The following is a 25,082-nucleotide window of genomic DNA, read 5'->3' as shown; positions in this document are numbered from 1 at the left end:
TCACTCTTTCCTTCAATATTAATTTCAAAATTATTTTACTAGTTCACAAGTTTTTTTTTTTCCACTGGTTTACCACTGTATCTTACCTTGCACCTCGTTCACCTGTACTCCTCTTGGCCCACCAGATCTCAGAACATGAATCTCCTACATCTTCCCCCAGTCTCTTAGGTTCATTTTGAATCCACTTGGCAATCTGCCTTCTTTATTGTTGCTCCGTCCCTTTGGAATTCTTTACTTCTCACTCTACACACAGAGTTTAATTACATTCAATTCAAGACTGACTTGAAAACTCTTTATTTCTCTTTGGCTTTTGGAGATGCATCAGGCAGCGTGACCAGTTTCTGACCCATATGCTTTAATCTGTCTTTTCTCTTTCTTCTTTAACACTGTAACAATGTAAAGTGCCAATATTCAGCTTGTAGAAGTTAGCTTTAAAAAAAAAAAAAACCTGGCAACTGTGGTTAAGAACATAAGTGTTGCCATAGGGAGATAGACCACAGATCCATCAAGCCCAGTATCCTGTTTCCAGCAGTGGCCAATACAGGTCACAAATGCCTGGCAAGATCCCAGAAGAGTAAAACAGATTTTATGCTGCTTATGCTAGAAAAAAGTAGTGAATTTTCCCAAGTCCAGCTTAATAACTTTTTTAAACCCTGCTAAGTTAACTGCTTTTACCATATTCTCTAGTTAAAATAACAAAAGCTGGCACTGAATATCTAGAATCAGCGCTGACCAGTAGTGCTGTCTGTCTAGTAGCAATATTCAGACCACTAACCAGAGGCTTAAGCAACTGGAGACTTTGCTTGCTTATCAGGCGACAAAACTGGCTAATGATGCTTTTGCTGTACTTTTGAGCATTAATGGTTATTTCGACTGTAGGCGACAGATTAAAATGTGTTTGTTCCAGAAATTTGTATGTGGACAATTATAATAGGTCTATTATGTAAAGCTATTGATAATATTTTGGATGTTTGTAATAGCTGGGAATGCCCAGTTTTTATGACCGTTAGCCGCTTAGAACTGTGAGATTATAGTGAAATATAAAAATAAAGTGTTATGTTATGTTAAGTAACTAGATAAAGTTAGGACAGCCTTTTCGGTAACCTTTAAATATTGGCCCCTAACTGTTTTATCTTTGCTTTTCTTCCCCTCTCTTTTCTGTTTACAATAATCAAAAATTATATGATAAAGATAAACTTGCCTTGATATATCTCTGTAGAAGGCAGAATAGGAAATGTCTGAATAAAATTAATTCCAAAAAATGCAACCCATCATTACTCATTCATTACTGATCCACTTTTAATTACAATCACATTGATAACCCCAAATAACCTAAAATGCACATTCAAAAACTAGATAAATCTTTGCTAATCCCAATTACTGTATAAAAATCCATGCTTTAATCAATTTTTGACATTTTATAAAGTCGGGTTCTACACTAATTGGCAAAGGTAACATATTCCACAATTTGAGACCAAAATAGTTCAAAGCTCTTCATCTAGTTTGCTGCAATAGAACACACAAAGGGACACTCCGAAATAATTTCTGCAAAGAAAGCAACAGTCTACAAGGCTAGTAGGTAGCCAAAACATCAGCCAACTATCAAAGTTTTCTTTGCTGCACTGTCTTAAAAATCAAACAAAATGTTTTGAACTTGACCTTCAATCAATCAATGGCAATCAATGTGGGGAATGAAGGATTGGGTAATGTGATCGTATAATTTCATTCCAATGTATTGGGGTAACCTATGTGGGATGGTAGGGTTGAAAGTGTCTAAATTTTGAACAGTGGTTTTCCTAGTTTTGATAGCTGAATGGGTTGTTTGATAACCTGGTAATAAGATATAGAGGGGAACTTGGGTGTTGGAAATTGGATTTAGTGATCTTGGGGGGGGGGGGGGGGAGGACGTTATCAACATGGGCTAGTGTTACGATGAGTTATTTTATCACTAGTTGTGCTGTTTTAGCACAGGGTCCCATTTTATGCAATGAGACTGTGGTAAAATAACCCATTTTAACAGTAGCCCATGTTGATAACGTTCCTCCTTAGTGCTGGTCTTGTTAAAATCATAGAAAAAGATAAATGGCAGAGGCCAGTAGTTTGACTTATTCTGGACATATCCTAGACTACTCTGGAGGACTGTGGTGGGAAAGGGATTGAACTTTCAGGTTAAAATCGTGGATGGTGGATATCTGGTGTTAAACTGGATATGGGAATTGATTTGCTCATCAACCCAAAATGGAAAAAGTGCAATTGAGCAGACTGGTTAGACCAATGTGATTGTTTATTACCATCTTGAACTTAAGTTCTGTTACTATGTTACAATTTTTTAAGGGTCCTCCTGGTCCTCATGGAAACCCTGGTCGCTCTGGTCCTCCAGGTGCTAAGGTGAGTACTTTACTTGAGCATTTTCCCCAGCATCATATGATATGCAAGAACATTTTTTGTAGTAGCACTTAAACAGAAAATATTGTAGTATTTTCCCAGTCTTTTGATGCCTCTTGCTTTTTACCATCTCATCTTCATTTCTATTTGATCTCCTTGTCTATCTGTTTTGCCATTTTATTCCTTTCTTCTCTTCAGACTTCTATGTTTTTGTTTTTTAATTTTTGTAAATCTTTCCTGTCACTTTTCTTCAGCTTGGATTCTCCCCCTTTTCTTTATTTCTTCTTTCATACCATGTCTTCCACTTCCTGCTTTAACATTCCTCCCTTTCTTCTCAAACTCCAAAATGAATAGAGAAACACACTGAGCTTTATGTTCATAAAAGGCAAGATTAGATGTGAGTGACTGAAGCCTGTAACTTGATATAAATACACATCCTACCTAATAGAACGAAATCTGATGGGGCTTTCAAATACATGCCTGACATGAAAGGAGAAAAGGCAAAAAGCTGAAACGAGTGTACTTGGTCCCTTGTTACAGAATTACTCTCTAATAACATAACAATAAATGATCATAATGTAATAACAAAGCACCTGATTGGCTCATAATCTATAAAGGAAAACAGACACCCACTTTAGTTTATAGGATACTAGCTTAGCAGGGTATATCCGTATGTATACGCTTAGGTGTGAGCACTTACCTTAGCCATAAAGCTGGTGTAAATACTCACACCTAAGTTCCAGTAATAGACGTGTAACTTACACACTGCCCATGTGTACACATGCAGACCACATGCTATCACAGATATGTGCATTGTTACAGAATAGTGCTTAGGTGGCACATATAAGCTAGTATTCTAAACATGTATGCATGTAGTATCTACCTTATAGAATTACCCCATCATGCTTATAAAACACTTTCTGTAAACCGAGTGTCAACCCATTAACTAACCTTTTGAAAAGATTCTGCCAAAGGAGTGTAAAGTAAGTTAAAATGCAGAACAGATCATATCACTATTTTCCATGCCAGACCTGCAATTGGGTCAGAGGTACAAAGTGTCACCACTAGGGTATGCAATATATATATAGTATACATGGAGGAGCATTTTAGATATGATGTTCAAGTCCAATTTAGGACGTTTTGCTAAAAATATCCAGAAATTGAGTATAGAACATAACAATTTCCAAACCAGAAAAATGTCTAACTTTTTGTTTTCAGAAAATGGCCATTTGATAGATGTTTTTATGCTCAGTGCGTCAATCTTTAAGACCATTAAAAAAAAATGTCCAAGGGAAAAACACACAAAAACAAGCCATTGGGATGTGTGGGGAGGCCAATATTCTTAGTAGACTGGCCACACAGACATCCCAGCAGAGATGCAGGTGGACTGCAGTGAATTTCACATAAAAGGTCTCATGTACACATCTCACTGTTACCCCTCCAAAACCCACCAAAAACATAATGTACCCAACTGTGCACAACCACAATAGCCCTTATGTCCGCAGATGAGTTTTAAAGGGCTCACACATTCCACCACAAGTGAACCAGTTAGAGTGGAATATGGGTCTGGGTTCCTTTCTCTACAGTGCATTGACCAACCACTAGGCTTCTGTAGGGACCTGCTTGCATCTCTAATAGGACTGGCTATAACATCTGAAGCTGCCATAGAGGCTGGTATGTACTGTTTCTTTTGAGAGTGGGAGGGGATCATTGACCACTGGAGGAGTAAGGGGAGTCATTCCTTAACCCCTCCAATGGTCATCTGGTCATTTAGGGCACCTTTTTGCGACTTAGTTGTGATTGAAACAGGTCTAGACCAAACCGTTTAACTTTTAGCCCTGTACATTTTTGCTTTTTTTCTATTATGGTAGAAGAACTTCCAAGTTTTGAGAACATCCAAATCCCACCCCAACAATGCCCCCTTGAGATTTAGAGAAATTACATAGAAATTTGACTTAAAAATGTGTTTTGAAAATAGCAATTTGGATGTTTTGGCAAAAAAAATATCCATCTGCCGCTTCGTGCCGCTCTTTGGACCAGGGGCGTAGCCAGACACCCAATTTTGGGTGGGCCTGGGCCCAAGATGGGTGGGCAGAAGAACCCCACCCCATCCCATCCCATAGGTGATTGGGTCTCTCCTCTTGCCTGTATGCCATATGGTCTCTCAAATATCCCTCCTCTCCTGCACACCTTTTAAATTTCAGACTTTCACCGGCAGTGAGGAGCAACTAATACACACTACTCATGTAGGCCCCACATCCTTCTCACTGATGCAGCTTCCTGTTTCCGCATAGGCGGGAATACGTCAGAGGGAAGGCTGTGGGGCCGGTGTAAGCAGTATATATCAGTCGCTGCTTCCTGCAGGCGAAGATCTGCTATTTATAAGGTATGCAGGAGGGACAGTTGTTGGGAGTTTTCAGCTTGGGAATCTCTGCCGGCCACATCATAGGTGTGCTGCTACTGGTGGGCCTGAGCTGAAAGTGGGTGGGCCTGGGCCCACCCAAGCCCACCCTTGGCTATGCCACTGCTTTGGACGTTTTTTTGTTTCAAAAATAAGCCCCATAGACATATTCCAGTGAATAGAATATTGCAAAGACCATGGACTGACATATTACACAGGTAAATAGTGCAAAGGCTGATGCACATATATAGACACAAACTTATCAACATATACAAATGTTAACATGAGATGAAAATAGTGAAATGGTATGAAAAATTTTGTCCACAAGTAGACTGCCAGATAAACTATTCAGGTTGCTGGCTAAGATCAATGAAGATGTATGTGGCTCAGAGTCAGTTGTATCTTCCATTGAAGACCCGCCAGAAAAGCCAGGTTTTGACCTGTTTCCTGACATGTAGTCCTGGATTATGCGCAGCTCTTCTGGGATTGAGTCCCAGAGGGAGGAAGCAGAACTTTGGTTTTTAAAAAACATTTAAATAAAGCATATGCTTTAGCTGCAAAGTAAAACAATTCAAAGGAGAAACAAAACAAAAAAAAATTCTGAAAACCCCATGGGCTGGAATACAGTACTACAATAACCCTTTAGAATTTCTTTCGTTGCATGAGGGAGAGAGTTTCTATTGTTCAACAATTTTTGCATTTTGTACTGAATAACATAGCATTTCATGCTGGCCAAGGGCTGAAAGAGAAAGCTCTGAAACCTAACCTCACTGTAACTCTGCATCAGCAGTTGTCCTTCCTTCCTCCCTCTGTGGGACCAAGTGTGACCCCTCTGATAAGCCAGAGCCCTGGCAGCCTTGCCAGATCGAAAAAGGCAGAGAAATGGCAGGGAACATACATGGGCTATGACAGCGCAAAATCAGGGCACACAGCCAAAGGCATTTGGCCACATTTCAACCACAAGCCTGTGCCATTTACTTACTGTCTCAAATATTTATTCAGCCCTGCTCTGGAAGATTCAGTGAAGAAACGCTCAGCATCATGAGGACCGTAAACACAACAGTGCCAAAATCCTGCATTGTATAGCAGAAATGGTAAAATAAAGATAAATAGTAGAGATGTAGAAAAAATGTAGTCATACAACATTATTGTGCAGTTTGCCATCATATAGGTAGTGAATGATTAATTAAGCATTTCTTGAGAGAGCTTCAAGGGTTACTAGGGGGGAATGAGGAGAAATGATAATGTAGTTGTTAAGTGCTCAGTCTCGGTGCTCAGCAACACACCACTTGCATTTCGTGAAACAATAAGTATAACCTCGGCATGTCAGCAAACACCAGACGTCCCTTGTCTTTTTCTGAAATTTATGTTAATTGATTAAATGTAGCTAATTTACTCACAGTTCGTAGATTCTCAGAAGTTACTGCCCCAAGGCAAGAGATTTCATAGTTCTGAACAGTTCGTTTTTTTCTAGCAAAAAAAGGTGCCGGTACTCAAATGCTAGGCCACCCTTCAGGGGTGGGGTGATCACTGAGGGACTCATCCCACAATAGCCAGGCCCCCTGCAACCAGTCACAGAATCTATGACAAGGCAGAATTGGTGTGTAGAGCCTGAGATCTTTCATTAAAACTTGAGGTCCCTGGGTCAATTTTAGCAGATAATGGAATAGGTGCCTGTACTCAGTACCCCCAAGTACCCCCTCAAAAAATGCCCTGGTTCTGAAAGCTGTGTCGGTGGGTGGAGGTGGAAATTTGAAGAAAAGGAAGCTTTATGGAAGAGGTGAGGTAGTTGTCAAGTAGACAGTGGTGTTCCTAGGGGGGCGGACACCCGGGGCAGAACTCCCCCCCTGGGTGCACGCCACTGGGGGGGGGTGCCACAGCACGCGCCTGCTCAGAGTTCCCTGACTTCGCGCGTTCGCTGCAGCTCCCTCTGACCCGGAACAGGAAGTAACCTGTTCCAGGGCAGAGGGAGCTGCAGCGAACGCGCGAAGTCAGCGAACTCAGAGCAGGCGCGCACCGCGGCACCCCCCAGCGGCGTGCACCCGGGGCGGACCGCCCCCACCGCCACCCCCCTTGGTACGCCACTGCAAGTAGATGAAGATGGTTCAGAGATGGGATGCTGATTTGTGCAATATTGTAAGAGAAAGAGTGAGTGAGGTAAAAAGACACGTTCACTGCAGGGGAGCAGGGGACATGTGCATCTGAGACAAGATGGAGAATCTCTGAGCTCATGGAGACAGAGAGGTCAAGAAAAACACCCACAAGCCCAGGGAGGGTGGGGTAAAGGGACCAATAGGGGGACAGAGCCTGAGACCAAGTAGCAGAGGTGGTCACAGAGGGCAGTCCTTGATTGAAGAGAAAAGTCATTCTCTGCTGACGCATCAGAAGCTTAGCTGAGAAAGGGAGGACACCTTTTCAGGAGAATAGAATACTAATAGCGAACTTTCTACAAACAAGCAGGGGTGGCTGCTGTACATGTGAGACTACGTTACACACAATGCATTGGTCATATATCATTGCTGTAAGTGACTGCAGCAGTAAAGTCCTTAGAAGTGAGAATAACATTAAACACATTTTAGGGCTACACTATAAAAACTAGCATAAGGCTTCTGGGGACAAAACACACAGTTCAGTACATACGTGCATGTTGTCTTTCACTCGCCACGCGTCTTTTCTGCTGCACTCTGGAAAATGCTGTGTTAAAGTGTGCTTTGACTCTGTGAAGGCTGCTCTCTTGTATTTCAGAAACTGTAAAATTTATCTCTTCTTTTCTGCTGCACTCTGGAAAAGTGTTAAAGGGTGCTTTGACCCAGTAAGAAGGCCGCTCTCTTGTATTGCAGAAACTCTTTAAAAGTTAGGTTTGGAAAAGGGCGTTCTAATCAGATCCCCCTTTCCAAGAATCTAAGCAGCTGTGGTGACCTCAGCCTCTTAAGAACGACCCGTTCCTTGCAGTAGCCGAAACCACAGCTAACTCTCAGGCTGTAGGGACATGAGGAGCACTTAGTCTCCAGCAAATACAGACCATCGACCTCACTTGTACAGATAGGAGAGGAAGACCCATGAATCAAATAGTCTCGACGAAAGACATGATCTCACATTTCGTTGAATTATGTAATTTAATAATTTCTTAATTTTTGCAGGGCCAGAAAGGGGATCCTGGAATATCTATTGGAAAAGCACTAAATGGATTAAAAGTAAGCAAATTGGACCTTGGAAATTTGTATACTCCTGCTATTATTTATCATTTTTATAACACTACTAGACAAAGGTAGCACTGAACACGAACACACAAGAGACGGTTTCCTCACAAATCTGGCAACTTGTGGAGCTTCCAAAAGATGTATCCAAAATGATGAGACAAACCATATCGATCAAATATACCCAAAAGGTTGTTGTTGTTATTATTAATTTAGTATTTTTAATAATCATATAAATAGTTCACTAATTCATTTTCAATGTGTAAGAATATTTTATAAAAATATAAATTAAAAAACAACAACTGGGTGGTGATTTTTCTTTGCCGTTTCCTTATTATATATATTGGACTGAACAAAAATACTGATATACAATGGGCCTGATATTCAGCCGGCGACGATCAACATTTTGTTGACTGCCACGGCGTTAAACCTGGAAATTCATTGCCAGGCCATGTCCGGGCTCCAGCATTGAATTTCTGGGTATACAGAGCTGGCAAAAACACGACCAGTTCGATATTCAGCACTTAAGGCCTCTTTTACTAAACCGAGCTAGCGATTCCTGGCGCGGCAAATGGGAGGAAGCCCATAGGAATGGAATGGACTTCCTCTCATTTGTTGGGCGGGGATCGCTAGCATGGTTTAGTAAAAGAGGCCCTTAATCAGTTAGGAAGAACTGCATAATGATAGCACTGCGTTTAAGCGTCACCGAAAATGCCCAGGGGTCATTCCAAGTCAAGTGGTCTGATTTCAGAGAAATGCCCTGCTCGACCATCACGGATTTTGATGAAATTTTCTGTGAACATTCTTACATGTCCCCAATGAACATTGGTAAAGTTTTACGTTCGCCGATGCAATACTTGCTGAGATATAGTAATCTGTTATGCCTCTGAGATTTCAGCAACTTTGAGACACTGTATCTCCGGCAATATTTTGTTGAGAGAAACAAAACTTGACCATCTAGTACAACGTTTTGTGCTCTATTAAACAAAATAATATGAAAATCTTCATGAGCGATTTCCACAAAGAAAACTTGGAACAAACTTGGTCTGAAAAATTTGCGGCACGAAAAAATTGTAAAGTTTGGCTTTTTATATCTCTGGAATTAAAGGTGTGATAAATGTGAAACTTTGCACACAACAACTTATCAAGACAAGGTTTTAGAATATAAAATTTCATTCTCCTAATATTTTCCATTAGTTCACAAATTGAGTGTAAAGTTGATAATTTTTGCAAAAACGCCAAAAATAGGGTATTTTTAGCCCACTTTTACAAAAAAAGACCTTCTGGAAACTCTTTTTAATCATTTTCATTAGAAAGAGCAGGTGGTTTTAATGACCAGGAGCCCAATGTGTAAAAGTAAAATGTGTTCCACTTATCTTTAAAGTCCTCATGCACTAATCTGCCTCTTCCACGCTGCATTATAGCCATCCAAAGTCCAGTGTCTAACAGCAGCATATATAATCATTTCTACTCTACTGCCAATGCTTTCTGACTAGAAGAAAAAGTCACCAAGGGCTGTCAAGTGTGGGTCACTGTTGAGCAGGCGGTTTACTGCTTTTCCTTATGATTTAGATTGTTAAAACATTGGTCACTGGTATGCTAAGGTTTTATGGGGGGGGGGGGGGGGTTGTATCCTTTTTTCGATACACTTCTTAGGAGTCCAGTTTACCTTGACCCTGACACAGGCATATTGACACTGAAACATGGCCATGTCGGGTCTACCCCTTGTGCTTTTTCTTCTTGTTTTCATGTGTGTACTTTGACCCTCTCTTCTGCCATTTGAATGTAACCTTGGGCATCTTCAGGGAATAACCTGGGAAACAGGAAAAAAAATAAATAATCAGCCATCCTAAAATAAACCTTAAAAACTTTCAGTGTGGCTTATTTGTTGTAGAATGCCCTCCAATTTGGCTACCACTACCAATGAAAAAAAAAGCCAGCACATTGCAAAAAAAGTAAGAAACGGGCAGTGATGAAATGTGACCTCATTACTCACAATTTATATGTGAAACAATATTTGAGAGGTTTATTTTGGGCCCCTTATACACATTCTTTATACATATTGAGGTCGATATTCAGCTAGCAGCATTCACGGGCCCTTTTACAAAGCCATGGGAGGGCTAACACATGGGTAGCTTGCACCAAATCAGCACTGCTGCTGGGGTAGCGCATGCACCTGGTGGTAATTCTGAGTTTGATACACGCTGAATCCCGCAGTAGAAAATATTTTTCTCTTTTCTACCATGGGGGATGTTCCCGGTGGTATTCAGAAGTGCAGCCATGTTGGTGCACGCTGCATGGTTACCGCATGGGTAGCATGTGAGCCCTTACCGCTGGCAGCAGGGGCGTGGCCAGACCTTAGCGGGAGGGGGCTCCAGAGCCCAAGCTGGGGGGGGGCACATTTTAGCCCACCTCCCCCAGCCGCCAACATCCCCCGCCACTTTTGACCCCCCCCCCCCCCACCGCTACAAGGTACTTTTGCTGGCAGGGGTCCCCAACCCCTGCCAGCCTTAGTCTTCTTCAGCGCCGGTCTCTGGCATGTTCGCTTACTTTGCTGATCTGTGCTGTGTGTCTTGACATCTTGCACAGAACGTGCAGGATGTGCTGGACGTCAGGACTCACAGCACAGATCAGCGAAGTGAGCAAACACGCCGGAGACCGGCGCTGAAGAAGATTAAGACTGGCAGGGGTTGGGAACCCCCGCAAGCAAAGGTAGCTTGCGGGGGGGGGGGGGGGTCGAAAGTGGCGGAGGAGGTCATGGGGGAGTCAAAAGTGGAAGGGGCCAGGACTAAATCTGTTGGGGCCCATGCCCCCATGGTACCACCTAGCTACGCCCCTGGCTGGCAGTGCTTGCAGCTTACATTTTCAGGCCGTCTGCGATTCAAACAGGCAGGCACTCTGGGGCCTTCCCAATCTGCCATGTATGGCCATCTCTGATGCAACTTCCTGTTGCGAGGGCCGGACATGGCAGAGGGAAGTCCTCGCAGTGCCCGTGTAAATCGTGGACAGCTTGAAAATGTAAGCTGCAAGCACTGCAGCGGCAGCGGGGGAAGAAGCAGGAAGTGGCAGATTCTGGACTTGTGGGAGGGGAAAGTGTGGAGCTATGGTGGATTGTGGGCGGCAGGAGGGAGCTCAAGATGTGCCGCAGCACCCCTAACAGTTTGCTGCGGCGTACCAGGGTGCCGCGGTGCACAGTTTGGGAAACGCTGAGTTAAACTATTGAAATGCAGATTATTTTCATTGTTAGGAAATACAAGCCATGTTGATGTTCTATCTAGCATTTTAGAAGTGGTAATACTTTTGATATCAAGATTAACTTACTTTAGGAAAAAGTGCCATGGAATTTTTCATGTCCACAGAATAGATATAATTAATCACAGTTTTACATTTATTTTTATACAAATAGCATTTCCTGCGTGACATTGCTTCTTTAAATCATGTTCACCCATTGGTTCTGTACTGGATGAGAGAGCAGCAACCCCTATGATGTCATCAAAGCACCCATTGCAGCACCCAAAGCTACAGTTCCTGATAAAAATTTTCACATCCTTGTATATTTTTCAAATTCTGCTGTCTAAGAAATACAGAGCAAAATGCATTAATTTAGATGTGTTTCAGTGATCTATGCAACACACACTACATGTCCTACATGAAAACAATTATAGAAATGTTCGGAAAGTAGTCAAGAATAAGAAAACAAATGCTCCTGAACCATAAATCTTCAAATCCTTTGCCACAGAAACACATTATCCTGCTAACCTCATCCCTACAGTAAAACAAGGTGGTTGCAATATTCTATTGTGGGGATGCTTTGTAGCAGCAGGGATAAGGAGGCTTGTGAAGACTGATGGAAAGATGGATAGTGCAAGATACAGTGTATCATAGACCTGGGACTGGGGAGAAGATTCACCTTTCAGTAGAACATTGAAGCTAAGAACAAAGCAAAAGCAACAAAGGAGTGGCTCAGCAAGAACTGAATGACCTTGAGTGACCCAGTCAAAGCCCAGACCTGAATCCAAGAGCAAACTGCAGTCTACAGATGATCCCTGACCAAGAAAGGGCCAAAACTACACCATCCCACTGTGTAAAACTGACACATATCCTAAGTTACTCATAGCCTTTACTACTGCAAAAGGAACTTCTACCAAGTGTTGAGTTAAGGGCTGTGAAGACATTGCACTCAAGACTTTTTGGTTTCTTATTTGTAGTTTTATTTTTGAATATTTTTATCATTGATCTTTCACATTGAAAGTATAGAGTATTAAGTGTAGATCAGTGAAAAACTCTTACTTTAATGCATCTTGAATTTTATATTTTAGACAGCAGAATTTGAAAAATGTACAAGGGTGTGAAGACTTTTAAAAGGCACTTTATATGAGTCCCTCCCATTCAACTACTATCCAAAACTGACCCTACTTGTATTTGGAAATCTTATGAGATCAGACATGAAGATGGTGTTACAGGTGACTATTGAATAATTAACCAATTCTGAACAAATTTTGGGCAACTGGCAAATCATTTACATTGTTATATGCTACCTTGAGAGATTGGGTAGTTGCAGAGATTGGCCATGGGATGCATAGCATTGACTTATGGGCTTCTCATTTCTAGAAATTGAAAAAGCAAAGAGAATCCACAAGTGTGGAAAACTCAAGGGATCCCACGGGAAAACTCAAATAGAGGAGGAAAGTGGGAATGAAAACCAGGCTATCTAAAAGACAGGACCGCGGAGTACTGAAGTAATGCAGTATTTATTGAAAATCGAAAAGACTCAACACAACGTTGTGTTTCGGCCGGAAGGCCTACATGGGGAGTCTGTGAATCTCTTGTGAAGAACTGAGATTCCAGAAGTAACGTCAATAAATTATGATGGTCTTTTTTTTTACAGTTTGATATTTTATTCATTTTCTAAATTTTACAACTCAAGAAGAGATGATTAAGAAATTTGAAATAACAACTTAAATCGATTATCGATTATCCATATAAACAATTAAGCAGAAATAAATGTGTCACTTTCGACCATTATACTAAGGCAATTTTAATCCAAGAAAAGGAAAAAAAATCAAATAGTAATTTAAAGACATTAGTAATTAAAGAATTAGTTACTACTTCCCACCAAACCTCCTCAAGCCTATCAAACAGTGTGCTATCTGTTAGTTAACTATTACATTAACAAGCAGCTTGGGATCAAAAAATTGAAATTGCTTGGATTGAAATAATATTTGGCAAATGCAAGGAAATTTAAGTATAAAATTAGCCCTAAGGGCTGAAGTCCTCGGGCGCATGGCCAAAAAGGCCCTTTGCCTTTTCTGAGTTTCTCTGGAGAGATCGGGATAAATTCTTATTTTAGATCCTAAAAACAGTGAGTCCAAATGTCTAAAGGAAAGTTTCAAAACAGCATCTCGGTCCATCTCCAGGGCAAAAGAAACCACCACAGTAGTTCTCTGAGTGATAACTTCCAATGAAGATTGTAAAAATGATGTCAAGTTCATGCCGTCTCCTGTTTGCGGTTGAGAAATTCCACCATCCAATTTTCTGTTACTTTGTAAATGCTGTGCCCGAACTGTAGGAGGCAGTGAATCACTTGGCATCCCTAATATTTCTACCAAATATTTCTTTACCATATCTATTGAAGATATTAAAGGGGATCTGAGAAAATTAGTTAGTCTCAAATTAAATTTTCTAGATTGGTTTTCCAAGTATTCTAAGCAACGAAAGGTAAAATTTCTATCCCTTATTGAGACTTTCTAATGTTTGTAATTTTCCCCCTAATTGTTTTAACTCAGAGGTATGTTGGGCAGTTGTCTGTGCCTGCAAGAGGACTGCTTCAGACAATACCTTTATTTCAGCAGTATTTTTTGCAGTTTTTTGTTGCGAAGAGGAATGTAATGTAAAGGTCAAATCCCAGAGTGACTCCATTGTCACTACGGCTGGTTTAACCAAAGTCCCCAGAACAGAAGCAGGAGGGGGGAGTGCTCAGAATCTGGTTCAACCTATTTACAATTTGTGAAGGCATAGTTTGTGGGGAAATTCGCTCTTCCATCAAGCCAGTCCTAGGCGTTTCTATCGGAGTGGGCAGGTTCCCTCCCTGCTCGTTCATGTCCCCGTCTGGAGTCCGAATTGCAGGACCCGCCTCCGCGTCTATCCCTCTTGGCTGTGGGGGAGCTGCACGCTGAACGGGGCTCAAAGAAACCCCGTTTACACTGCTGGCCAACTCAGGAACATCGGCGCCGATAGCAGCAGAGGAGGCTTGCCTGGGACCAGTCGTCATCCCAAACTGCTCCAACGTCGGTTGCTGCCGGAGGTAGGACCCAGTGAGGGTAGAGGGATTATCCCGCACTTTGCCTCTCCTTTTCCCCATATCGCAGGAGATTCAGAGAGCCTTCGCAGCATTTGCTTGGAGAGTGTCTGGGCGCGTCTGAAGCCGTAACTCACTATGCAGCCATCTTGGATCTTCAAATTATGATGGTCTTTAGAAAGACCGTTAGCGTGGGAATATAACTAAATTGTGAGCAAAGCAATCTGTCTTCAGATAGCCTGGTTTTCATTCCCATTTTCCTCCTCCAATAGAAATTGAATAAGGACATAATGCCAGAGCTTTAAAAAAATGTGGGACTTTCCTGCGCACTAAGGGGTCCTTTTACTAAGGTGAGCTAATGGACTTAGCACGCTAATGATTCATGTGTGCTAAATGATAAGACGCCCATTATATCTTATCATTTAGCACGCATTAATCATTAATGCACTCTAAATCTGTTAGCGCACCTTAGTAAAAGGACTCCTAAGTCCAGATTCAGTGCAGCACAATTTTGAATATTTTTTTTTCAGGTAGTGCCAATGTTCGCATTAGCATGCCTTACCTGTAAATAGTTAACATGGGATCACTTACTGCTTCCTATTTAGGAAGTGCTAACTGCCCCCATATAACTCTGCATTAGCCAGTTAGTGTACTCTAATGCGAATGCGCTAGCTGGTTAACACTTCCATACCCATTCCGTGCCTACGACATGCCCCCTTTAGTAAAAGCAGTGCCGTAGCGAGGGCAGCTGAAACCCGGGGCGGGTCACCGCTGCGCATCCCCCCTGGGTGCAGCACGGCGCACCCTCCCCCCTCCAGAGCGCACCCCCCCCGGAACACATACTTACGAGGGAAAGCGGCGAGGGATGGGTGGGAGGGCCGAACCGCCCCGAGTGCATGTCGCTGGGAGCTGCGTCGGCTCCGCTGGTTCCCTGCTCTCTCTGCCCCGGAACAGGAAGTAGCCTGTTCCGGGGCAGAAGGAGCAGGGAACCAGCGGAGCCGACACCCCCCCAGCGGCGTGCACCCGGGGCGGACCGCCCCACCGCCCCCCCTTCTTACGCCACTGAGTGAGCCCTTAAGATACTATCACAGAAATGTGCTTTTGTTTTCTAGGATAGGATGCTTTATACCAGTTTTAAAGGGAAAAGGTTGAATCTGTCATGATTGGAGTTTTTTTTTTTTTTTTACAGGCGTACATCAGTAAGTCAGTGCCATAGCTACTGGTGGGCAAAATTGTAGCACTCTTGCTGTGGCTGGTGGGGAACCCCAGACTCTGTCAGCTGATGATTTCCTCCTCGGACAGCCGGCACTCTTCCAAATGGCAGCTGGCAGCACTTACCTCAAGCTGATGCTGACACCGGCCCCTCTGCACATGCTTAGTTTTCGTGCATGTGGAAGCACTGAGCATGTGCAGCTTGCCAGCAGTGGTGTCAGCTGAAGGCAAGGAGGCTGCCTGAGGAAGAAATCTTTAGCTGGCCGGGTTTGGGGATCCCCCAATAGCTCAGGTATTTAATATTTTAGGTTTGCAGGCAGGGGGGAGGGGCGGACCAGAATAGAGGGGGCTGGGGGGGGGGCAAATGCTGTGCCCACCCACCTTGGGCTCAGGCCCACCCAAAATCAGCCATCTGGCTACGCCTCTGTGGTCAGTATGAATAGAATGTGCAGCCTAATTTTAGTTTTCAGAATGTCAATTTCACTGTAAGAACAGTAGGTTTGAAAGCATGGCCGGTTTCTTGCAATCAGAACTTTTAAATGCTTATTGTTTATAACGGAAAATATAGGTGAACAAGTATGAGAGGTATCCTCTCAATCTCAGGTTTAATTTATGCGTCTTCAGGTGCGGAGACAAAGGGAACCCCACACCTTATCTGAACTAGTAAGTTTTAAGATAAGAGATCTGATCCCAAAACTGACAGGCAGAAGATCAAAAGCCCCGCGCTGTTCCAAACAGCACTCTAAAATAGCGCTGGAACAGTGTGGGGCGCTATTAGACCTATGATCAGAGATAATGCATGCAAATTTAAGCAGCGCAATTATCTCTGATTAGGGGGTAGAAGTGCAGGAGAATTGTGCCAGAGCATGCGCTCAGCACGATCCTCCCACACTTGTTTGACAGGTCTGGGCTGGAGACCAATGAAAAGAGAAGGGCGCCCATCTTTAAATCGGAAGATGGACATCCTCAACTGCCCTGTTGCAGGGATGGACAAAATTCAAGGGGGTGTCAGAGGTATAGCAATGGGGCAGTTGAGGATGTCCAAAATTTGGACATTTCTGTGACAGGGCAGTTGAGGACGTCCAAATTTTGGACATTTCTGCAATGGGCAGTTAACTGCCCCGTCACAGAAACATCCAAATTTTAGATGTTCTCAACTGCCCTGTCACAGAAATGTCCAAATTTTGGACGTCCTCAACTGCCCTCGCTGGCAGGTTTGCTGCAGGAGGGAATGAGGGCCTGCCAGCATGCAAATTCATGCTGGACAGGGCTCACCATTCATCCCCAATGATCTGCAAACCCTAACGCCAGCTCAGAGCTGGTGTAGGGTTTGTCGTGGCTAGCGACCCAATCTTTGGCACGCTGGACGCTGATCATTGGGTATGAATGCGTTAAGAGCTGATTAGCATGCATTTGCATACTACTTGCGCTAAGAGCCCTCAAGCTTGTTGTTTCACGCGCTCGAGGGCTAGGATCATGGGGCACTAACAGCCTCTAGCGCCGGTGTTTGCTTTTGCTCATCTGCCTGTGAGAGAGGGAAAAGTCAAAGGGGGAGTATTACATGATCTGTTATCTAAATGAAAGTGTGGTAATTGCTTATGCTTGTTTTTCAAATTTGCTTATGATTTCAGGGAGACTTAGGTCTGCCGGGATTGCTTGGACTACCTGGTCCTCTTGGTCAGAAGGTAAGAGCATTTATTTCTTGCAGACCATAAGTACATAAAGGATAATTCTATAAACTAGATTCCATCGTTTATACACTCATTGCACATGTAAATATTTAGAGTACTAGCATAGAACAAAAAGGGGGGGAAAAACTCTACGTACAGACAAACAGCAGCAAAGCAGAGAAGTAGGAGTTGACCAAAAGTACTCTGCAGCTATTAGGGTAGAAAATCAGTCTTTATTAAGCACCACAGTTGTCTAAAGACCCGACACAGGGCCGTGTTTTGGCGGGAATACCGTCTGCTCCAGGGGCCACAACAACTGTTCTGCCCTCCAAGCAATGCAGAAAGGTACACAGACCTCACAATAAAAGGGAGCGATAATGCACGGGTATTCTCATTTAGACAATCCCTATATTGCAGAATCATCACTGAGGCAGTTTAAAATTGCTTTGAAGACCTGGCTTTTTACCCTTGCTTTTACCGAGGGGTGGAGTCCAGCTTTTTGGGTTTTCTCTTTTTCCCCTTGTTCTCTTTCTATTCCTTTCCCCTTTCCTTGCATGATGACCTACCTACCTACCTATCTCCCTTTTTACTCTTAGCTTGACTTTGACTGAGTGTATGAGATTTTTTTTCCCCATTCAAAAATTGTAGTTCTTTTCATACTGTTTATTTTGTAAAGTTTAGTCTGTACACCGCCCTGGTCTGCCAGTTAGTAAAAGCAGTATAATAAGTGAAATGAAATGATAGCATCGGGGCAATTACTGAGGAATTTCAGTGGTATTATCTAGAAAATGTCGGGACAGTTAGTAAGGAATTTCAGTGGTATTATCTGGATAGTGTCGGGGGGGGGGGGGGGTTAGTGAGGATTTTCAGTGGTATTGTCTGGATAGTGTCAGAGTGAGGAATTTCATTGGTATCTGGATAGTGTCGGGGCAGTTAGTAAAGATTTTCAGTGGTATTATCTGGAAAATGTTGGGGCAGTTAGTGAGGAATTTCAGTGGTATTGTCTGGATAGTGTCAGGGCAGTTAGTAAAGATTTTCAGTGGTATTATTTGGAAAATGTCACCGCAGTTAGTGAGTAATTTCAATGGTGTTGTCTGGATAATTGTCGGGGGCAATTAGTGAGGAATTTCAGCTATTATTAAATTCTTGAACAGAAATTTTCCAATGCGTAAGCAATATACTTAAAGGAAACAATTATAACAGTCAATATAGAGGTCACAATAAGACATTTTAGTCCACAAATAAGAGGGAGCAAGAATAGAGATCTCAGAGAGCAGACTTTAAAAGGAAATAAGAATAATCTTACCATAAAGATAAAAAGAAAAAAAACAGCCAATACCAGGTAACTAAATCAAATCCTCAGGGCCGATCTTAGCAAGTGCGGGGCCCTATGCAGACCAATTTGGTGGGCCCCCACCCTAGCTCCGCCCCTACCCTAGCTCCACCCCATTGATAAGATTATTCCATTTTTAGAACATTTTTGTATTTATGAAATTTCAAATAAAGACAAATGAAGCTAAACTTGTACAAAAAAACTGATTGAAATAATTAGCACAATGCTATCACGAAACCTCCCCTCCCCAGAAATTATTCATTTCAAGTCCACTACAATTAGTAGTTCCAATTCTCATAACAAAGGAGAATAAAGGAAAAATATTAAGAAAAGATTCAGTACTTTCAAATTCCCCTATTACACTGTAACTCATCAAACCAGAGAGGCAAGTAGCCACATCAGTCACTAAATAGTTTGAACTGATTGTACGTACTTTATATCAGATTTTGCTACTTCATGATTTCCATTCTCAGATTTTAGCTTAGTAATCTTTTCTTCCTGTGATTGCAGTCTAGCTTCCAAATGATTAATTCGAGGTGTCATATCATTAATTACTGGAAGCAGTGTTTTAGCTAAATCTGCTATTGCCATCCAAATTTTTATCAGGAGAAATATCTGCAGATCTATGTGAAAATAACCCAGATATGTTAGAAACAGCCTCTTCCAAGCCAGAAGATCTTACTTGCTCAGCTTCTCCAGCAACTAATGCTGTTGGGCCAAATTCCTCTCAGGGAGGCAGACATTTCCAACCCTTGCACCGTCCGCAAGTGTCGTTAGATGAGAGAGACACTTCTCCTGATCTCCTGCCTGCATGGAATCCGATTTCGATTTGGCATAAGTGCACAACTGTTGGCGTCAGCAACGATGGCTCACCTCACGTCCTCACCAACTCCGACCTGGCTCCAGCTTTTCCCGCTCAGTGACTCCCGCCCTCGCGTCCGGAAACAGGAAATACATCAGAAGGCGGGACATTGAGCGGGAAGCTGGAGCCTGGAGGTGAGCTGTCGCGCTGCAACTGTGTCGTCACCGTCGGGGGCGGGGCCGTCGCTGCCTGGGCTGGCTCGCTGGCATCGCTCAGTTGGTCGCCGGGGTCCGGGGACTCGGGAGCTGACGGCAGGCTCAGCGGGCCCAAGCCGGGAGTGGGTGCTGCGCCGGTGGTGACGGGAGCGGAGCGGCTGAGCCGCGGGAATGGGGATCATCTCAGGCGACTAAGGCGAGCAGCGGCGGAGGTCGGAGCGGAGGCACGAGCGAGGCAGAGTTGAGCGCGGGGCCCCCTTAGGCGCGCCATGTGGGACCCCCTTAGGCGCGGGGCCCTATGCGGTCGTCTTGTTCGCCTCTGCCTAAGACCGGCCCTGCAAATCCTAATAATTAGCCAGAAACAACAATCATTCCTAGCTAAGCTAATGTCCATGAGATCTAGTCTGCAAAAAAAGTCTGTAGCTGAGAAGGTATATGAGACCTCTTGAGAGTGTGTTGATCTTTGCAGTGTGGGAAAAATTAGTCACTACTCATTTGTAGAGGCCAAGGTTTGGGGAAATCATTTCCTTCAGGCTCTGCTTGTCCATGATTATATATAGAGCACCCTTTTGGACAGCAGAGGCAGAAGAAGAGCATTTTGTAAGCCTGGTGAGAAATTCAGCAGAGAGATGCTATCTTTGTAAGTCTTTTTTTTTTTTTCTTTGTTGGCAAACATGTCAAGTGTGTTAACTAATTATTTCTTAACAGGGGAAAAAAGGCTATCCTGGACCACCAGGCCACCCTGGAGATCAGGTTAGTTGATGTCCCCAGGTCTTAGGACTGCTTTTCAAGTTGCTTGTTTGGATTAACATTTCAGCTGGTTTTCTCTCCAGAGACGTTGTAAGATTTGGTGTTCTATCGAATGTACTTCACTTTGAGTTTATTCTGCTTGATATTTTGTATTTATTTATTTATAATGTGTATGTAACTCTGAGGTGGGGGTAATGGAATAAAAATAAATATTAGTATTATTAATGTTATCTTACTAACAAACGATCTTTTCAGTTGTCTATGTTTGAATAAGCCTTGTGTTGGCTGATGAATAGCTTGGCTGTTTGACACCCCATTGGAGAGTGTTGTAAACCTATCCATTTGCTCTAGAGCAGGGCCCTAAGTGCTTTGCTCTATAAATAGTTCTTCCACCAGTAAAGACATTCTGGCACCTTTCCATTAACTCCTTGAGGTTTCTGGACCATTGAGCTTCCTCTCCTAAAACATGTCTTGTTTCATTATTTTATCTGATTTTCACTTATCTCGTTTCTCCTTTTCATTTTCTCTCTCTCTCTCTCTCTCTCTTTGTCCTTTCCAACAGTAATTCATCTACATAAGAGACTGAAACCATTGCTTTTTTTTCTAGGGAGAACATGGACCAGACGGGAGCCCAGGTGTCAAAGGTTATCCTGGCAGGCAGGTGCAGTGAATTTAACTGTGCTGCGTGCAGAGCAGAGGGATGGAGTTTTAACATAGACACCAGTGTGCCCCAGAATTAAATAAACTCTTAAATTACTGAATTTATTTAAGTATGAAATATGCCTTCTGGATATCAAGAGAAGGCACAAGCACGCAGGAGATCTCAGGCCAAGAGATCACAGTTCTTTTGTACTCCTGAGACCTGTGATGAGAGGGCGTTTGTATCCTGCTGTAGTTCTACAAGGTTATAAGAGTGTAAAAGTTTATATCCTGTAGTAGTAGCTGTGTATGAGAATGCGAGGCAGGCAACATTGGTCCAGTCCGGGGTTTGCTTCCATTGAAAGTAATGGAAATAAAACCCAGATGGGCTCAATCTGTCCTCCTTTTTCTGAAGTCATATGGTAACCCTATGCGGCAGGCTTGCAGTGTGGGAATTTGTTTTTATTTTCGCTCGTTGTGACATTAGCATTGAGATTGTTTCTTACTCTAGCTGTGGAAAAAAAAGTATGATTCTTGCTGTCAGTGCGTTTATTTTATGCATTGGGATTCATTAACCGCCTAAGTTCCGGTGATACACACATAATCTAGGAGTCCCTTTACTAAGCCGTGGTAAGAAGTGGCCCATGCTAGTTTTGGTGAATGAATGCTCCATTTTTTTTTCAATGGAGCATTAAATGGCTGTGCGCTAATATTAATACAGTAACATAGTAAATGACGGCAGATGAAGACCTGTACGGTCCATCCAGTCTGCCCAACAAGATAAACTCATTTACATGGTATGTGATACTTTATACGTATACCTGAGTTTGATTTGTCCCTGCCTTTCTTAGGGCACAGACCGTAGAAGTCTGCCCAGCACTCTTCTTATACTAAAAGTTCTGGAGCTAACGTCGAAGCCCCTGAAAATTTACACTCCAGCCCATCCCTATCTATTCAGTCACAATCAGGGCATAGACCGTAGAAGTCTGCCCAGCTCCCATTTTGTTTACCAGTTACCGGCGTCGCAGCCATTTACTGACTGAGCCCTTACTGCCACCTATTTAGAAGGTGGTAAGGGGTCAAGCGCTAACTTGGCGGTAATTGGGCAGCGGCCGCGCTGCCAAGTACCACCGGGAACACCCTCTGTGGTAGAAAATAGAAAATTGTTTTCTAACAGCACACGCCAAAAGCAGAACTACTGCCAAGCCACGCCTTTGTATAAGGGCCCCTTAGTGTTCTGTAAGTTAGGCAAAGAAGTGTGAGTCCCGCTTACCTATAAAATATATGTAATGTAAGTTACGTGCATAATTAAAGAATAGCACTGTGGCATGATTTTGGCATACAGATGCGTTATTCTAATGAGTTGCATGAGTAATTGGCACGTGTTCGTGCATATTTTCTAGAATTGCCCTCCCGGTACACTGGGAGTAAGATTAATGTGGGAACATAAGAAGTAAAGAACCCTGCTAAAGAGATTACGCAGCTTACTACAACAGCCTCTCAGCTGAGAAGATAGATGACAGTGTTATACTTCCTCTTGCTTGTGTTATTCTAGCCCTTTAAATAGTAGACCGTGTATTAATTTACTCCTGTAACTAGCAGCACAGATCCAGCCCAGCAACAGTATTGTCTGTGGAGTCTGTTGTTTCTCAGCAATGAAAGATTTTGAAACTCGCTTAAGTGCCACGTAATCCTACCCAGTCCATTTAAGATAGATTTCTCTGAACTTGCCTTTCTTTATTTTTCTTCTTCTTTAAGGGTTTGCCTGGCCCTGTAGGAGAAGCTGGTACTAAAGGCAGACGGGTGAGTAAGGGATCTTTTCTTTGCCTTCATCCTTAGTTGTTTAGGAGGTTAGTTTAGAAGTCATACCCGGCAATCCTATGCGTAAACAGCAGCATACACATCTGGATGGTTTATAATTTGCTAAGGCTGATTTTAGAATACTGTAGGTTTTACATACAAATGCCACGGATGTACATATTCAAAGGGTATGTGATCCAGGCATGGTGGGGACGGTCCGTGAATTATGCAGGTATTCCCAGTATCTGGTTACCAGAACCTGGCAGGATTTATTTATTTATTTATTTATTGCATTTGTATCCTGCAGTTTCTTTTCCCAGTTCCCAGCCCCTTTCTCCAAGTCCCCAGCCCTGGCATTAGCCCACAGCTCCCTTCTCCCAGTCCTAGGTATCTGCCTCCAGTTTCCTTCTCTCTGTCCCCAGCATCAGCCTCAGCCCACTTATCCCAATCCACAGCCTGCCATCATCAGCCGCCTAGTCCTTTCTACTTGCTGCTTCCGGGTGATTGCCGTGCAAGCCATTTCCAGGGATTTTCTTTTTCCCCCAGAAATGGCATGTGATCAGGACAGAACTACTGCTGGTGGCCGCATTGGGCCGGCGATAGTCCCAAAAAAGTGAGCGATTAGCTCGTGTTGGGTTTACCGCTGCTCTGTTAAAGGGCCCCTAAGTGTAATAGCTGCTGTTTTCATACTGTGCAACGCTGATTGTTTCCATAAAGTTGACTTTGAATGTGATGACTGATATCACCATGCTGCCTTACATATATCTGTCACCTTCCGACCAGGTTTGCTTAAATGCAATGAGGCCAACAGCAGTGACTTTGAAGGAATTATAATGCCAAAGTATACACTGTTGGCAGTGCACACTCAGTGCTGGTAGCGTTTGCCTTTATCAGATGTGTTATTTAACTCCTGAAATAGTTGTGCAATTGATGACAAAACTTGAGTCAGGTATATTCCACAAGGAGATTGTGACGGCGGGCCTTTGAGATAGGTGCACTTACTATCTAACAGACAGCTTTATCTGCATTATAAAAATAGATAAGTTTATGATTACTTTGTTGACACCTGTGATTGATATGGAAAAGATGTAATGAGCAGCTTGAAAGTTTTGCTTTGTGCATATACAAGTACAGCAGAACCCCCCCCCCCCCCCCCCCCAATTTTTGTTTGTTTGTTTGTTTGTTTTTCCCCTTGAGGACTCCATATAGTTTAATTTGTTTAGTTTATTGCCAGCTTTTGAAATTGTGCTGAGTTTACAGTTAGGATTATTTTTCGTCACAGTTTTAGGTAATTTGGTGAATGCTTTTTGAAGACTGATATGTTTAACTAAGAATAGAGGCTTATAATAAATGAAGCTTTATATGTGTAGTCTAGTTTTCCTTCGGCTCGAGGAGTGTACAGTCTTGAAATATATTAGCTCTTATAAATGATCTCATAGGCATGGAGGATTTTTCTTATTGGTACAGTACTTCCGCTTTTTCAAAATCTTTGATACCGGTCAACAGCTCCGAAGCTGTATGAGAGTCTAAGGATTGCAAGTTGATTACTGGCTTGAAACATTTTCTGTTTAAAACTTGTACTGTTAAAGCACTTTATTAGATTGTAAGCTCTGTCGAGCAGGGACTGTCTCTTCATGTTCAAGTGTACAGCGCTGCGTACATCTAGTAGCGCTTTAGAAATGATTATTATTATTATTATTACTTCTAAGTATAAGTTTAAATCTTCCATAATATTCTTTGCTGATCTTTTTCTCAGTGATTTGTGATGGACTATAGCATCTTCTTCTACGCCAAGATATTAATATACATTTTCCTGTTCACGTTCCTTTAAGTCACTGCCATCATCAGAGAGAGATTTTTAATTTTGCTCAATTTTCTTATATGGAAAATTGCTTTAGCACATTTATCCAGGCAAAACATCAGCTTTTCACTACATGAAGTGTTCTGTTAAGTGTTGAGTACTGGAAATACAAAGTTTCAAGCCATGTACAAACAGTATGTCTAATGTTATCTCTGGAGTGTTACCATCTCAAGGATTAAGTCTAAATCTGTAGCCAGAGGAATTAATAAGAGTACTCAGTGGATCAAGTGCCATACAAACAGGAGTGGTGACAAGGAGTCTCCCTGAAATATTTCTCGCTGGATCTTGATGTTAGGATGACAAACTGTCCATCTTCACACTTCAGATGGAGTGTGGTTTGCCAATTTTTCATTGGTATACTCAAGTCATTCCAGGATTTTTGTACATTTCAAAGCAATTTATTATCCAGGAATGTGGGTTGCTATCAAAGGCTTCTGCCTTTGAGGGAGGTCTGTATATTACACCGGTATAAATAAATGTTCCATTCCCTCTTTTCTGATTACCCCACAATGCCTCCTT

The 25,082-nt window shown here is 42.7% G+C and overlaps 1 protein-coding gene across 1 annotated transcript in view; it reads left to right on the top strand.

Moving 5' to 3' along the window:
* LOC115473204 (collagen alpha-1(XXVII) chain B-like) overlaps nt 1-25,082 on the top strand; it is a 252,306-nt gene that overhangs the window by 61,021 nt on the left and 166,203 nt on the right. The window contains exons 5-10 of the mRNA XM_030207971.1: nt 2,335-2,388; nt 7,927-7,980; nt 17,125-17,178; nt 20,222-20,266; nt 20,871-20,924; nt 22,661-22,705. Of these exons, the coding sequence (XP_030063831.1) occupies nt 2,335-2,388; nt 7,927-7,980; nt 17,125-17,178; nt 20,222-20,266; nt 20,871-20,924; nt 22,661-22,705 (306 nt within the window). The remainder of the gene's footprint in view (nt 1-2,334; nt 2,389-7,926; nt 7,981-17,124; nt 17,179-20,221; nt 20,267-20,870; nt 20,925-22,660; nt 22,706-25,082) is intronic.

The sequence above is a fragment of the Microcaecilia unicolor genome, chromosome 6, assembly GCF_901765095.1.
Source record: "Microcaecilia unicolor chromosome 6, aMicUni1.1, whole genome shotgun sequence".
In the NCBI taxonomy this organism is placed as follows: Eukaryota; Metazoa; Chordata; class Amphibia; order Gymnophiona; family Siphonopidae; genus Microcaecilia; species Microcaecilia unicolor.
The sequence above is the reverse complement of the archived record's forward strand: the minus strand, read 5'-3'. Positions and strand labels throughout refer to the sequence as shown.